The 16988-nt window shown below is 37.8% G+C and overlaps 1 protein-coding gene across 8 annotated transcripts; it reads left to right on the forward strand.

The window, feature by feature from the left end:
* Positions 1-207: 207 nt before the first annotated feature.
* Positions 208-16873, forward strand: LOC110836733 (uncharacterized). Of its 8 annotated transcripts, none has more exons than XM_022078255.2 (6): positions 208-390; positions 2124-2316; positions 2794-2982; positions 3441-4410; positions 13503-13598; positions 16337-16873. In XM_022078255.2, exons 2-6 carry the CDS (start codon positions 2134-2136, stop codon positions 16729-16731), a joined length of 1833 nt encoding a protein of 610 aa, XP_021933947.2. In that variant the 5' UTR covers positions 208-390; positions 2124-2133; the 3' UTR covers positions 16732-16873. The 8 variants fall into 8 exon arrangements, with proteins under 8 accessions (XP_021933947.2, XP_021933949.2, XP_021933946.2 ...); XM_022078257.2 differs by lacking the exon at positions 208-390 and adding an exon at positions 776-840; XM_022078254.2 differs by lacking the exon at positions 208-390 and adding an exon at positions 910-1218.
* The last annotated feature ends 115 nt before the right edge of the window (positions 16874-16988 follow it).

Genomic DNA, 16988 nt, shown 5'->3' on the forward strand with positions numbered 1-16988 from the left:
AATTATAGGTGCATTGGTATTATCCTATTTTCCATTCAGATTTGCAGCATGAGGCTGACTGGATTTCTTAAGCAGTCTTTAACCACCACCGTCATTTACATTTCTTTTTTAGCTTGATTTTCTTTCTCGGGGAAAGAACATTGGCTTGTTGGATAACCATGCGGTCTCTACATTGTTACATTGTAATTACTGTTTGTGAAAGCTCTACTTATTTGTTGTGTATAGACTGCCATTCTATGACAATGCTTCTATGTAATATTCATGAAATTATGTATGCAGTTCTTTTGTAGGATGTAATACATGGCAGCTGCATGAAGTCTATGTAGCTTTCAAGTTGAAAAAGGCAACTGATGGACTGTTGGAGCTACAAATTTGGAATTTGGCATAGAGGTATTATTTATACATTAAGATCACTGACATTGTGACAGCTTGAACCTTTCACTCTATTGCCAACAAATTTAACAGAATTTGTATTCAGGTAACAAGTCCTTCCCAGAGAAACCAAAAATTAACATTATGCTGTGGTATGCACATGGTGAAAAATCTGTGCAATATGTTCTTCCCCTACTTTAATTTTGAGGTTCAGCCCTGAAGACGGAGGTAGTATGTTCCTACGAAACATCTACCTTGAACGCCCACATGGTCTAACCTCACAGAGGGTCAACATTGACATATTTTAAACATATAAATTCCAAGTACTAATAGGATTCATCTTTATTAAGCCTTTTTCTCCTAAACGCCACTGGTATCAGTTACTCGCCCTCAGGCCGTAACATGGATGTCAACGGACCGAGATGGCCTCTGATTTGTGTGGCTAGGCCCTACTAGCATAACTCGGAGGTACTAGTTTACGTTAGCCTCCATCTCAAGTATTCTGGGACGGTCTAGGTTATATATGAACGGAATTCAGCAGTTAATAGTTTCGAAATATTCGATTGCATGTAACAATCAAATTATTGGATTGTGTCAATCACTTATTCACAAGTTGGTAGCAATGATCTTTGCCAATTAGGTCGTTTCACATAACTGCAAGTTTATAGTTTTTGTGGAATTAAAAGAAGGTGCAATATGTGATTCAGAGTACGATTCTGTTTTACGAAATAAATGTAACGTATAGCCCTCGTAGCGAGTGCATTGTTAGGAAAAAATTGCATGAAGGTATTATTTTGTATAAATTCCATCTATCATATGCTTGAGGGTTAACGGCGTCATTTTGTGGTATGTATAATATAAGTAGAGTAGATTTATGTTTTTATGCGTAATATATGTACATATATGCATTATACACAGAACTTTTTGTCAGCGTTTCCTAGTTTAAAGTGTACGGAATACAAAATACTTAGGAGATGAAGGCTTCAGTAAGTACTAACATTGACATTTGGAGCTGTAATTTTTTAGGTTAATCTCAATTCACTGTAGTTATAAATGTCATTGTAAGGCCCTCTAAGAAGAGTGCTGTTTCATGCACTCTGGAGTTGGGCTTAAATTTGAAACACTATGAAAAATTGCAGTGTCTCCATGAGATGCTATAAAAACGGCGTTTTGGCACCGTATGTTGTGTTTTTAAGGAAGTGCTTATTGTCAAATGACATTTTAAAGCTGTACGTTTGTAAATAGTGCAGGAAACATGAATTGTGGACATACAGTTATGCTGTGAAGCATGTTTGTCTTTTTAAACCAGAATGTCGGACTGAGGTAGCTATTATTACTGCACTAGTTTTAAGGTTAACATATTGGCTTAAGATATGCAGTGTGTTAACTTTAACATATGTTAGGTACAGTTTGAGTTTAGGTATAGATCGATGTAGATCTCCTGACATCACACAATGTACATCATATATTTCTATGTTTCCCCGAACTTTCCTAAACAAATTTACAAAGTGTCATTTCTTACTTAGGGTATATTTTCATGGTGTGGCAGTGAATTACTTATACTTTATTGGAAATTAATTGCTAACCAATTTCAGTGGTTGTACTGGTGAAGTAAACTATTTTTTTCCTGCATTTTAGGATAGTTCTATATTTAATTAAACATTTAGTAAGCGAGTACATTAATTTAATTTAATTTAATTTATGTTATGTTTGTGTAGGACATATTCTGGTATTGTGTTCTTCAATATTAGGAATTTCACCATGGCAGCTGATCAGTTTTGCCTACGATGGAACAACTTTCAACTGAACATTGCTTCTGCTTTGGATAGTTTAAAAACAGATGAAGATTTGGTGGATGTCACCTTAAGTTGTGAGGGTCAAAATGTGAAAGCTCACAAAGTAGTGCTTTCAGCTTGCAGCCCGTACTTCCGAGGCGTTTTCAAGGTGAGAACTTGAATGTACAAGTATATTTAAAATGCATTAGTTATACAGTTGAACAGTAGGATCATGTTGAATTATAAAATGGAAGCAGTTGAGGATTATGCCACCATTTGATTGAAGGAATTCAGAAAACCTCAGTCAGAGTAGAAAATCTCCATGTTGATAATCAAATCCCCAGACCTTTTACACAAGAAGAAAGGAACTGCTAGTAACTGTTTCATCTTGCACATCTACAGAGCTGTTAATTCTGTGATATTGCATCAGGAGGTTACTGATTAGCTGGGGAAACCATGTTTGATTATTTTCTCTCTTCTTCCAGCTAAGTGACAGGATAGTAACTTTAAATAGGTGTGACAGCTTCCTTTCCTGTCCTACTCATTTCATCATAATTATGGTTTTACTTTACTAAATGTTAAATAATGTGTGCAGTTGGTATAATGTAAAGCATGCAAATGCTGCGGTTATATGTCACAATTGCAGGAGAATCCTTGTCAGCATCCGATAGTAATTCTGAAGAATGTGAGTTATGATGATGTTTGTGCGCTGCTGAGCTTCATGTATCAAGGTGAGGTGTACATCACTCAGGACAGGCTTTCGTCATTCCTACACACAGCTGAGCTGTTGCAAGTTCGTGGTCTGGCTGGTGCGACAAATCCGTTCAAAGATTCAGTGAGTCCTTTGTTGCAATTAAGCATGCTTATGTCACTGGGTAATCAAATGAATGCTTGAAGTTTATTAGCGTAAGTGTGGGTAGGTTATATTTCTGGAGGGCAGGTCCGTAAACTACAAGTTTGTTCATTGTTTTGTTGAACAGACTTGGTTTGGTGCAACGTTGGCCGTCTGTCTATAACATATCAGAATTAACCATTAGACTGTTCTCCATCAAATAAATATGTTGAGTGTTTCTCTGTGATTATGAAAACTTAAAAAAAAATTACATTGAGGTATTGTTTAATTTTCTGAAGTACAAGAGCAAGTATAAAATTCTTTAAAATTTGTGTTTCATCACTTGAGAGATTGGCGACATGGTACTCCTAAATTTGCAAGATATAAGAAACATTTGAACAGAGAAGTATGTACTTACCATAAATCCTATTTGAAAGGAAAATTTGTTTCTTCCTCTGCAGCCAAAACAATGCAAAGCAAAGAAACCGTTGCTCACACCTGCTGGACAGTTGCGACACGATACTTCCCCACTTTCTTCCCCTCCAGCCGTGTCACTTCCATTACAGACGTGCAGTAAAACAGCTCCCCTTCACCCCATCTCAAAAAGCCCACTGATGACTCTTAAAGAGCCTCATTCTTCATCATTTTCCCTCGTCCAGACTAAACCAACTGCTCTGAATTCATCAACGACTTTACATCAACACTGTTCAACAGTAACGCAACCTTCTTCCTATCAGCATTCCACATCCATTCAGTATCGTAATTCAGCAACCTTGGATCAGTCGGCATCTTATCAGCTGTCTTCAGGCAGTCAGCAGTCTCAACAGTCGGCCTTCCCACAACATCAGACACTGACAGTTGAATCCAGTCAGCAAGAATTAGATCAACCAAATCGTCAATCCTCATCTCCTCAACCGCCGTCTGCCAAAAGACGCAAAGCATTTCCACGTCGCGTCAGTGTCGGTGGCCACGTGTCAACTGAAGAGTCAGTGGAACCTCCAGATGCAGAAAAGGTAAAAACAAAATCAAGTGAAGAACAGATTGGTTGTGAAGTTGTTAGTTTGGGTGCAGCTCCTGTGAAACAGGAGCCAGAAGATGAAGCAGTATTTGAGGTAGATGCGACAGTCGAGGAGGAGAGCAACCCCATTACATTCAGCAATGCTGATGATGAAGTGGTGCAAATGGAGAGTCCTGCGTCAGATGTGACGAGGAGGCTGGATTACTTTGGAAATGTGGAGACCATTGTTTCCGAGGAACCAGTGCCCGATGTCAAAGAGGAGGCAATGGTTGAAGGAGGCCCATCTCTAACACCCCACAGTATGCTGCTCAGGTCATTGTCTGCGGCCAAGCACTCTGCAGTTGTAGGAGATACGTCGCCATCAAGACTTGCTGATGGAGCTGCCATGACAAGGACTGGGGATGAAGCTGATGGTAAGTTAATTTACTTTTCTGTCAGCTGTCTGATGGTTTTGCATGAACAGTCTTAAGAGAACTTTGTTAGAGTAGTTGTAACTTATTAGCTGCTCTTTTTGGGTTCTGGCTTCAGATGTGCTACTTCAAGTGGAGTGTTCTGATGGTGAGTGTTAGGTGCCCAGACTTCAGTTTCTCCAGCTTGTAATGTTTAGAGGACAGTAATGGGAAATGATGCAGTAGCGACATAACTTTTCTGTTTGTAAGGTTATAGCTGTGTTTTAAATTTTAAATGTAAATGATATGTTAAGACCTCCCAGGGGTTTGTTACCTGCCAGTTGAGAAACATTGGTCTGAAGTGTCTGAGGCCGATTATCTACGTGGGTAGGTTTGCTGCTGCTACTGTCACCTCTCTTAAGATGGACTCGTGGACCAGTTGTGCCTGCTGAGTCGCAAAACCACCACATTCAGTTTTACTCTAGCAAACTTATGAACTGTCTGTGGTTAAAGTTTTGACGTCTGTTGTCATATCTTTGGGAGTTGGCGCGTGGCTCAATGGATTATCAGGCTACAGGCCTTCAGTGTCGTGTGTAATTTTTTGAGACGTCAGTTAAATTTAGCAATACTCACAATGCAGTTTAAATGCAGTGCACTTGTACCATAGTCACGGAGGAGGTACATTTCCTCCTTGCAGATGCCTTTATAATGTTTTATAATGGTTTTTCATCTGGTTTACGTTACTCAAAATTAACAATATGAGGATATTTGAATACCTGTCAGAAAGTAATGATGAGTGATGGAGCCACAGTTATTGAATGAACGTGTGCGTTCATTGCTTTTACTTAAATTGTGTGCTACTGGGGTAATACAAGGACTATCAGCTGTTTAGTTAATAAGTAACTAAAGGTTAGACACTTGGTATGTTTTAATTGAAAACAGTACTTGAGAATAAATAATTTGCTGTATGAATAATAAATGTGCTGATTGAAGTCTGAAAATGCTGAGAATTTCTTCAGTGTATTTCTATTAGGTGACACAGAGATCAAGGAGCAGCGTTACCATCAGTAGGATAAGTCTCGAGATTAAAAGATGTTTGTTGTGTTAAACAGCAGGAATCAACCTGACATTCAACACTGAGTGTTTATACGAAGCTGTTTTTTGTGCTCTGAGGAATAAAAATAAATGCCATAAGGTTTTTTAGTGACCAGTTGATAGTAACATCTCTGCATTCACGTGCCTCTGAAAATAAGTGAAGTAACTTGTCCACTGCTCACCCTGAAGTTGGGGGCGGTAGTTTTCTCCTGGATGTTGGTAACCACCCACAAATTTCATAAGTCATAGCCCAGAATACCACAATCCATATTTTTACTGCCTGCAAAACAAATCTCATAGAGGAATAGTAATACTCCTTATCAGCTACATGTGGAGGGCTAGCTTCATGTACGCACGCTCGCATAATTATTGGTTATCAGCACTGTAGAAAACGGGAGTACAGGCAGACAGTACATCAGCTATTTATAGACATTAAGCAAGCCTGTGACTAAGTTTTTTTTTTGGGGGGGGGGAAGTATTGCACAACATTTTTATTGGATGTGGTACACCAGTGAAATTAGTTTTTCTGTTTGGAACGTGTTGAGATGAAACCTGTAGTAAACACTTTTCTGTCGCGTTACCTGTTCAGAATTGCCTGAAACAAGGGGAGACTTCACCATTGCTTTTAGAATGTGCCAATTAGAACGTCCCAGAAAAACGAAGGGGGATGGGAAGTGAAGGTAGCTCATCGGCTTCTGGTCTCGGCTGACGATTATTTACCGGGTGAAAACAAATGCCGTAAAAACACAGAAACTCTGTTAAGTGATGGTAAGAATGTTGGTGTAGAAGTAAACTCAGAGAAAACTATGCTTAGTTCATGTTTTGTTACTAGAATGCGGGACAAAGTTCGTTGCATGAAGATGGGCAATAAATCGTGTGAAAATGTTTGGGGGAATTGACAAGAGGATGGCATGAGAATGAACTTCGTAATTTCTCCTCTTTAGCAGATCATTTTAGAATGATCAAATCAAGGAGGGTGAGATGGGTGGGGTATACAGCATGCATAAGGGAGATGAAATATGAATACAGAATTTTAGTCAGAGTAGCTGAAAGTAAGAAATTACTTGGAAGACCTAGATATAGATGGGATGATAATATTTAAGTAGGTGTGAGAGAAATATGATGGACTGGGTTCATGTCTCTCAGGTTAGGGTCTAGTGGTGAGCTTTTGTGAACACTAATTGACAGTAAAAGGCAAGGAATACGCTGACACTCTGCCTTCTCAAGGAGGGCTCTGCTTCATGGAGTTAGCTGATATTTGATTTTTTAAGGCAGGTTGCTGAACATGAACTGAGGTCTCTTTAAAGTGATGCAGGTTCATGCCGAGTATGAAAAGGCACTGAAATGGAAAATGACCGTGTTGTGCCACAGTCATTTTCACGCTTATTTAGTTTTCTTTCTTGGGTGAGTGTGTGATTACCCAGTCTCTGGATGGTCATGATGGCGAAGACAGAAATTCCCAGCATGCCCCTGGCAGTTCATTTTGTTGCTAATTGATTTGCAGACTGATCTGTCACATCTCATGCTGTATTGTTCATGTCATGAACTCGTTCTTGTTGTCACATTGTCGGTGCTGCCAGGTTACACACCTCTTTCTGAACTGGACATAGTTTTTATGTTTTTAGTTTGGATGTTTAACAGTGATTAAATCGATGTGAGCATTCTGTGGAAAGAAGCATCATACATATACAGTTGACTAGCATGAGCTATCTTGAAGATCCTGTTTATGTTAATCTGTCATTGGCACTAATGGTAGTAATTGCTTTATTCTTCCAATTCATGGGAATGAAATGGCACATTAATTCCATCCACTGGTTTCTGTACTTTAATTGTCCTGTCCAGTACATCTTGTTCTGACCAAGAATGTTAATGCACATGAAACAGGAAACAAAAGAACAAACTAGAGCAAGTCTTTCTGTCTCTGGTTGTTACAGATGTCGGTAGGTCTTCTCTGCGTCACCACCGTGGTCTCTGGCGCTGCATGCAGCCTCGAATTTGCCCCATCTGTTTCAAGACTTTCAGTACCTCATTCAACCTAAAGCAACATATTCAAAATGTACATTTACCAAGTCAGGGAATTCAGTGCCATTTGTGTAGGAAGTGCTTCAAGAATAAGCGTTACCTTCGCAAACATCTGGTCACATTCCATGGAGCTCCCTTGAGAAGGGTTCGAACACAGGATGGTCACATTGTTCACTTATCAGAGAGCCATTCCTAAAGAGGATTTTTGATTTGTATGGTCACAGTTTGATTTGGTTTTAACTTTGGAAAGAGTGGGTAGAATATGAACGTTAAACCATGTGTAGCAACACTACACTTTTCCTTGTAACTGCTGCAACTTTTCAATGTTGCTGATTTAGAGAAATGTAGAGATGAAGCTGTGATTGTCACCCTCCCCTCCCTTGTCAGCTGTGCAGGGCGCTTGCTGTAGCTGATTCATAGGGTTGTAGGTTGTCTGTCTAACATAGGTTTTGGATTGCCCTGTAAGAGAATCTAGTTTTTCTGTAGTTCAGCAGAAATGGAGAAGTGTGTTGTAAACTGGAATACAGCATTATAAATATTTGCAGCCTGCTGGACGTAACATTTTCGTACATTTATTTAATAAAGTTTTATGTGCAGCATACCATCGTGTTCATACAACAGAGATAGCTGCTACACATTTCGTTATATTATGAATGATAAAGTAAAGCTGTCCCACTATGAGGCGCTTATGTATTAATACTTAAAGTTTTATAAGACTTGAATCTTTCGTGGTAACTGTACTCGAACAAATCTTCTCTGGCAACAAGCTGTGTCAATGTCAATTGGAGACCATTTCCCCGTGAATTATCAGGGTAGTGGGATATGTTGGTGGGAACTTCATATCTGAGTTGTTGGGCACAGCTCCTCAGACAGACGAGAATTTCTATTATGTTGGCATGTACTGGTTTGATAGGTTGCATGGATGGCATCAGGATGGCTTTGTAGGTGTAGTATCTGGCGTTGCAATACGTAATTGGGGTTTGTCCTCCTCCTCTTATTGAATACACACTGTCAAGTCTCCTCCCATTTTTAATTAGCACTTGTTTAGCACTCTCATTTTACAACATTAGCATTACCTGAACCACTTTGATGGCCTAGACATGCACTTGCTATGATGATGATGATGATGATGGTACTAGTGGACTGTTTAAATATTACTGAACCAGTTGCTTATTGAGATTTCTACTTGACGTTAATTCAGAACGTGGAATTTGTTGGTGTTTCATTTCTAAGAATTTAATTGTACAGAAGCACTCTGATAGAAATATACATTTGTAAGTGCAGAACAACTTTGTCCAAGTTTGTAGCATGCATATGAGAGATGAAAAATGTATACAACATTTATATAAAGACTTAAAAGGAATATGTCAGTAGGAGACTAGGCATGGACGGAGTTATCGTATCATGTTGAAATAGTTATTGAAGCGGTGCATTCAGAATTTTAGTTGCAATACCTGCAGGAAAGACACCACTTGGAAGACCTAGGTGTAGTTGGGAGGAATAATAATTGTCATGGATCTTGTAGAAATAACTGTTTCTAATGTAGGTACTGTAATTTGTAAACTGCTACACTGCGTGGCTGGACTCTTACTTAGTCACGTGTCTGATAAGTTGGTATTGTATATGCAGGGAAAGCAATAATTAGCTGTCATGTGACAGTTTGTAAGGACTGAGACTGTGTCAGGAACTGGAAAAATCATGTGGATTGGGTTGAGCTGGCTCAAGATGGGCTTCTATATTGGTGCTGTTGAAACTTTTGTTTCAAATTCCAGTTAGTACATGTGATGAGGTTAATGTGAGAAATTGCATTGGTCCTGTATCCCAGTAAAATGCTTTAGCGAGGTGAACTTCTGGGAAAATGCAAATGTCAGAGTGCAGGTCTTAATTCAGTGAAAAGTTTTTTGTTAATTTTTGCATAATGTTCATAAAACATTTCTAGTACCAAGGATCTGTTAAAATATTTAATAAAGTATTTATAATAATATTGTAGTTATGTTGGTAAATGTCCAAAGTTTCTAAGGTGTTTAGTTATGGGTCCAGTAAGTAGCATGAAGATCGTCTTGATAGTTTTGGAAAATATGCTATTTGTTTTAAGTACTGAAGGTAAAAGCGATTGTTTTGAATATTTTTCATGTAAAGTATGTGTGGGTGACGCGATGCACTTTCAGGGACCTTTGTGTGCAGAACTTGGTTTGTTGTCTCATGGAATAAGTTTCAATTCAGAATGTATTAGTAGCTTGTTTGTTATCAGTATGGAATTCCATAAGCCAGAATATGAAGGTCGCGTTGTGATAACACAGAGAGAGATCCTGGGCTGTGTGTGTAGCAAGAACACAAGAACACTGCCCACCTGTGTGTTTCTGTTGCACTAAAGCCTCCGTACTGACTTCTCCTGGCTGTTGATTGCAGGTGACTTGGGGCCCACTAAAGTGGCAGGAGGAATGATTCCCCATGTTCCCCAATGTGGGACTTGCCCCCACTGTGGACAGAAATACTCGAACCAATCCGCGCTGAAATATCACGTTCGTCTCATGCACTCAGACATGACTAACACGCTGTGCTGCCATCTGTGCCCTCGTTCCTTCGCCATGCGCGACGTTTACAAGACGCACATGTGGGAGAAGCATAAGCAGAGGTGTTGAACCTGGCATGGATGTGAAATTGGAATGTTCTTCTTCTGTAAGTTGAAATCAATCTTAGGTGGCAAGTTTTGACGGTTTTATGTTACACAACCATTAACACTGAACAGAGGTTTTGGAAATGTCACTTGTTTGCTTTGCTGGTGTTGAACCAAAGACCCACAGCCCACAGTGCTTCTTTGTGACTTACTGACCAGTGGCAAAAGTAATTCACCGTATTTTCGCGTGATCAAAGGACTCGGCAGTAATAAAGTGTAGATTTTTGAACTGTATTTCATCCTTCACTTTGGCAGTTTTAAATGCTAAAAGTCAAACTTAAAGTTTAAAGAAAAGCAAATCCTTTCACCAGTATACATTTAATAAGGAATTTAAGTGAAAGTAAGAATTCGTTGTAGACATGAATCATTATAAATCTAATTAATTGATCCTCAGCATTGATACGGATGCACTCATAAAAATTTTGTTCTCTCACATGAGACTAATTCTGTTCAACTGTACAGTTCGCTGGCTGAGATTAAATATGAAGAGACGAGAATCACTTTATTATGGTGAAACAAATATTGGACTTTGAGATGTCTTGTTATTCTTCATGTCTTTAGGGAAGTGAAGTGCTAAGAGCCACTGGTCACCATCTTTCTGTAGAGTTTTCTAACTGCAGGAGGTAGCAGGAGGGTTGAGTCATGTCTGAAAGAGCCTGATTTCGTGTGCATTTGGTCTCTGCTTGCTTTGCCTTCTGATCCACTGTTACAGCTAGTCAAAGTACTAACTGGATATGTGTGCTTATGGAGTAATAAGTCAGTTGCTGTGCTTTATTTCCACACTTAATTTCCTTACTTTTGTGTATGCACCCCTTTTTTGTCTGTTTTTTCACAAGATGATGTATAGACTTGAAGCTTATTTATTCATGCACTTTTCATATCTCTCCCCTTTCTCTGTCATTTGTCCTTAAATTGGAGTGATGATACGTGGAAATTTGATGAGGGTAAGAACAGGTTTGGATTTTAGACAGGACACTGAGTCATGTATGATCGCCGTCAGTCGTTGTTGTGACAAATGCAGAATGTGGCCTCAGGTTTTGTAATTAATAGTGACGAACTTCTGTGTGTAAATTTCTCGAAAGTAATAACAGTTACAGCTCTGAAAGGGAACATTGTTTTTATGCATTCCATTTTTTATAAATGTTACCATTGGCAACACTTCAAGTTACCAACAAAATGACGCAAAGACAACACTGTGCTAGCATATTTGGTAATTGATTAGAAGAATTACATGTTTAAACTTTTAAAACAGAGGTGATGTTTAGATTGACACCATGTTATCGGCTTCAGTTAAGACCATTCATTTTTCAGTGATAGAATCAAGATTAAATATGAAGATGGCCGTCTTCTGGGTTGTAGATAGAAGAAAGCGATCGTCACGCTCACCGCCATGAGAACCGTATATCGTACTAAGTTTAAATTCATTGCAGATAGACTTTTAATTTGAATGTTTCTTCATATTAGTTGCAAATTTTATACACAGCATGCTTTCTTATTGATAAAAACTTATGGTAATTAATTGTATAATGCAAAATCATGTTAGTTTTCTTGTTCTATAGGGTCATTTCAGTGAAAGAGAGAGAGAGATTATTTAAAAAAAATGTTGATGCTACCAGTTAATTCTTGTTCATCACGCATTTTCACATAATCAAAGAAGTTGATGTTCTGATACTAAAACAACTGGCCAAGAACTCTTTCAGAGTAACACACACTCTTTTTCTTCTTTGCATCAAATCAACAGAAAACAGTCCATTTTCTTGCTGTGGCATCTCCTACCATTCTGTTGTCTTCAATGTTCGCACTGCACTTCTATAGTCCATACAAAATGTAACATCTTTGCTTTAGTTTTGCAATAATTTTGTATTATATAAATGCAGACATTGAAAATAGAAAAGGATTTGGGATTTTGTTTTTCTAACTTCCTTGAATTCTTCTGTGTATCACAGATTAAATTCAGTGGTGCCATGCAAATGGACTACATACTGCTGGATGTCATTCAGTGGATCGATAACACAGCAACTTTCATACATGTGTGTAAGACCACAAGTTCCTTAATTTTAATTTTCTTCTCATTTAAAATGTGCCTCCTTTCATGGAAACTGAAGGTTCATTACCATGTTTCCAAGTCTGTCACTAGTTCTTACGCTAGTGAACTTGTGGTTACCAACGTTTTGGAGGAACGAACTGCTTCCATCTTCAGGGCTTCAGCATGATATCACAACCCAGAAGACCACCATCAGCAAATAAAATTTTCTTGAAGTGACCGTCTTCTGAGATAATGTACTGTGTAGTCTTGTGTAAGTTGACTGATGTTCTAGAGGTGCTTGCTTATTGCCTCCATCATCACGTCGATAAGCATCTCTGAAAAATCGGTCACTTCTACTATTTGGGGAATTTATAGTTTGGTTTAAATAAGATTTTCCCATCTCGATGTACTCGGTATAAAATATAAATTTGATGTGTCCTCAAGACCATAATTTATTATGTTTTCATTTATGCTTTATTGCTATGTGTGTATTCTGTAGTAGATTTTATCTGATTAGCTAAGAACTGGCATAAGATCGGACCATACTAATGCCAGTTAATGGCTGCATGCTGCCCTAAGAACCAGCATTAAATTCTAGTTTAAACAACAAAGTTATAGCGAAAATCGTCATCACCCTGAACCTTAGCTCAGATTGTTTCTAATATGAGTACAGTATTTATTATAACTTACAGTTGCACGGAAGCCCGTAAGTGAAAGTGAGCATGTGTTGTTGTATAGTTGCAAATGATTTTATAGAAACCAGACCAATGTAGATGACTGTCTTCATTATGAAATCAAACAGTATTCAGCCAAATTTATATGAAACATGCTTCTTCTCTCGCCTGTGTTCAAATATTTTTCTTTATTTTATAATAAAGTGATCATATACTGCAATGACTTTGAAAAGCATTAAATTTATCTTTTATTAGAACCTAGAAAGACAATGAAAATATTAAACTTCATAGAAAAATAATGAAAATACCGAACTTCCGTATTTTACATTAGATATAGAAAAAAATTAAAAAGCAACTTTTTTGTGATTCGTGTGTTGAATGTTCAGGGAACATTTAATTTTTTTTTCGATTTTTTTCTTCCTGAAAGACTCTTCCAGTATTGGGTAGTCGGTAGCTCTGTTCTTATCATAGCCGCCGTGCCTTAAGATGGCTGACGTGTTGAACATCGGCATTTACCTATCAGTGTTCACTCTGTCCTTGAATTCAGTTCCTATAATTTTTGTCAGTCTCTGACTTAAAATTGGTGCAAGCCCATAAATTAATTTTTTTTTTATCTTTACAGATCGTTTGATGAGCCGACCATGCCCCTTGTGCGCCAAAATAATATCGAACAAATCGAACCTTCAGAAACACATGAAGATAGTACATAGCAACCAATGTAAGCAACAGAGGTGCCTCTTATGTGAAAGAGTTTTCAAAAATAAATACAGCTTGAAGGCTCATATGTACACGTACCACAGAGAAACTCTGGCAAAATAAATATACCGAATAGGACGCAGAGGTGACAGTTGTGCTCTTATGCCATTTCTTTGCCTTTAGTCAGTTAACCAGTAATTGCTGCTCCCATGAACATTGTTCTGTTACGACTAACAAAGTTGAGAAAACTGTGTAAAATGATGTCACATAATATAATGCGGTATAAATGATTTAGGAGTTCCCACATATTTTCCGTTGTCATAAAATGGTTTTACACGCCTATGATGTTTTATTTAGAAAGGTGTAGCTGCTGTTCTTGTGCATTTTATTTGGAGTCGTGGTTGTGAATTTAACTCCACACATTATGTACAGTGAGAATCATAAAACCACAGGAACACAGGCATAAGTTGCTCATTTATTTAACAGTGATTTCTAAAACGCTTAGATTATGTTGTGTCAAATGGGGTGGGGGGTGTTTGGTAATAGTAAATTGGGAGGGAAGGGTGTCTGAATAGTTTTCATTTTCCAGCAGAGACTGAGGAAGATCAGGATAAAATTCAGTCTGCTTAGCAAGCCTTCAAGTTGAGAATCAAACCTCTCAAATATAAATCCGAAGTTTTTACCACAAATTGTGATAATGGTTGAGGACCTTCGTGTTTAGTATGAGGTTATAATTGTCCAGAAAAGAATGTACACCTTACTATAGATTAGGAGGCTCAAAGAGTCTGACATTCTAAGATTATGGGCTACACCTCTGTTAGAGTTCATTTAAGGTTCCATTCAATTTAGTCGTGGTGGTTGCATCGCTCCATCTTATAGCACATTCAATAAAAGTGGAGGGTTAGCTTGAACTGTACCACGTGGCTCAAGTTCTGTTTTCCTGACTTTGGGTTAATGTATGTGCGGAACAAAAGCTCTGTGGCTGTGTTTTGTTCACCGTATGCTCACACATCAAAGTCATACATAAAGTGTAAGTGGAGTGTGCCTTGCCTCCTCATAAATATTTGATAACGTCAAGGAATCATTAATGAAAGCAGCTACATTGTTTGAAAACGTAGATTTGCTGATATTGTAATTTATTATTCACAGTTTTTAAATCAAGACTTGTTGTATTGTTTCCATGGTCTCAGCATTGGTTGCTGAATCCTTTCACTGTTCAGTATTTCTTAGCTTACAGACTGCTGCATGTTAGAAGAAACATACAAATACTTCCAGATATTTGTCAGAGGATGACATAGTATGTACGGTTTCTCACTGGCTGCATAAATCTCACCAGAAAAATTAAAAACATTGCGTAAGTTACAGAGTGTGATGTCCTGCGTATCATGGGCAAAGTGGCGTGCTATTGTCCATCCTATCCAGGACATGGTGGTCAAAAGGTCACTTACATTTGAATATACTTCTTACAGCTTCAGATTTCAAATTACATGTTTATTATAAATTTGTAAATAAATTAGGTACTGTTTTTCATTTAAAGTGTGCTCTTATTATCTAATTATTTTACATGTTACTGAGTAATCCAAGAGAATTACGTTTCATTGATTTTTTTAATTGGTCTTGGTGTTGTCATCTTGACAAGAGACCACCTTGCAGTCCAGGGGTTTTTTGCGCAGGCATTGAGAGATCCAAGTTTATGCATTGGCTAAGATGGCAAACTTTTTTTACCAAATTAATTATCTGAAATTGTATGGTTTGCATTAAAACGTCTGCTCCATTAATAAAAATGGTAGGAAATGTTTGACTAAAAATGAATATATCACAAAAGAACAGTCATTCATAAGTTCAGACTGAGAGGGGGCGTAATATAAATGTTGGCCTTGCAGAATGATCTGCTAAAGTAGCTTGAGTCTGAGGTGGATTGTGAATTTGTGATTGCAGTGACTAAGTTTCACACTAAAATTAATTTTTAAGAATTACTTGCAGATATTATAAGGACAATTCCCCTGAATACATTTATAATTACGACACTTTTACCCGTTCCTTTCATATTTACGATATTGTCACTTAAGTTAAGTTAGAATTATACGGAACTACAAACCACTGCAGTGACGTTGGCTTGCCTTCATAATTTGAGGTAAGTGAAGCATTTAAATTTTGTTTCGTATCTGTTAATTACAGTTTATGAAGTAAGTATATTTTTTTTTACAGTTTTTGTCTTTCTAATTACACTTATTTAAAAATCAGTGAAAGTATTTTTCACATACAGTAAATATTTTCAATATTGACAACCCCAGGCATAAAAGTATGTCATATGGTGGCATGCAATGCCATAAGAAATATTACACCTTTCCAATTTCAAGTAGTTACATGCAATAAAGTATTCATAAATTTCAATTAGAAATGTTTTAGTAGAACTAAAGCCTGTGTTCAGTAACTTTTTATGTGTCCAACTAGAACTGTTATTATGAAAACTGACTCTGGAATTTAATATTTGTATCATGTGATCACACTCTTTATTGTGATTTTGAATTTAATCATCATGCAGTTTGTAAGAAATAAGAATCACATCTTTCAAAACGATGCTCATTTTAATGATTTGCTTACATTTACGTGGTGCAGAGCGTAGCATGTGGTTTTGTGGCATAATGAACAAAACTGCAATGTTCAAAAGGAAGTCACATTTTCATAGACTAAAATTTCTAATAAAGGTGATGACATTTATGCAAGTGTTATGATTTACATTGTGTGTTATACTTCTAGGTGAAAGTTTCAAGGGACATAGCAACATGGAAGAGGTATTTGGAATTCCTTCGTGGACTGCAAATAAGACGCACAATGCATCAGACCTGTTTGTCCTGAGTGAGTCAGTAAGCATTGTGAACAGGCACTTAAAATCAGTTGAACGACCCGCCCTTGAAAGTACAAGTCAGGGAGCGGAGGTACGGCCAGTGTACAGTAGTGTAGTGGATAGGAGCCGTTATTATGCGGCCCCTAATAGTGCCAAGCAGTCGGTGTATCAGCAACGGAAACATTCGTGGAGATCTCGAAGACCTGTCCAGTGCCCCAATTGCCAGAAGATCATTACAATGGCTTATAACTTGAAGAGCCATCTGTCAACATGTCTTAAGAGAAATTGGTTACGTAATAAAGTTTGAATTGTAGTGAAAGATGACAGCTCTGACCTGATATTGTGGTGTGTTCTGTATAACGGGTGTTGCGATTGGTATGAAGCAGGTTGCCAGAGTGGTGACTCATGCGACTAGTGTTTGAATCCAATTAAAGAGGTTTTCATGATTACTTGGCTACTTCCAAATCTTTCCCTTCACGTCATTTTACCATTTTAGCGCCTGGCCTGTACCCCCTGGTTTAATAATGTTACTCTGGATTTTGTTTGTATGGAATTTGCATGAAT

This window comes from Zootermopsis nevadensis, unplaced genomic scaffold, assembly GCF_977971745.1.
Source record: "Zootermopsis nevadensis isolate Lab colony 2312 unplaced genomic scaffold, Znev_1.0 Znev_ptg000061l, whole genome shotgun sequence".
NCBI classification, from domain to species: Eukaryota; Metazoa; Arthropoda; class Insecta; order Blattodea; family Termopsidae; genus Zootermopsis; species Zootermopsis nevadensis.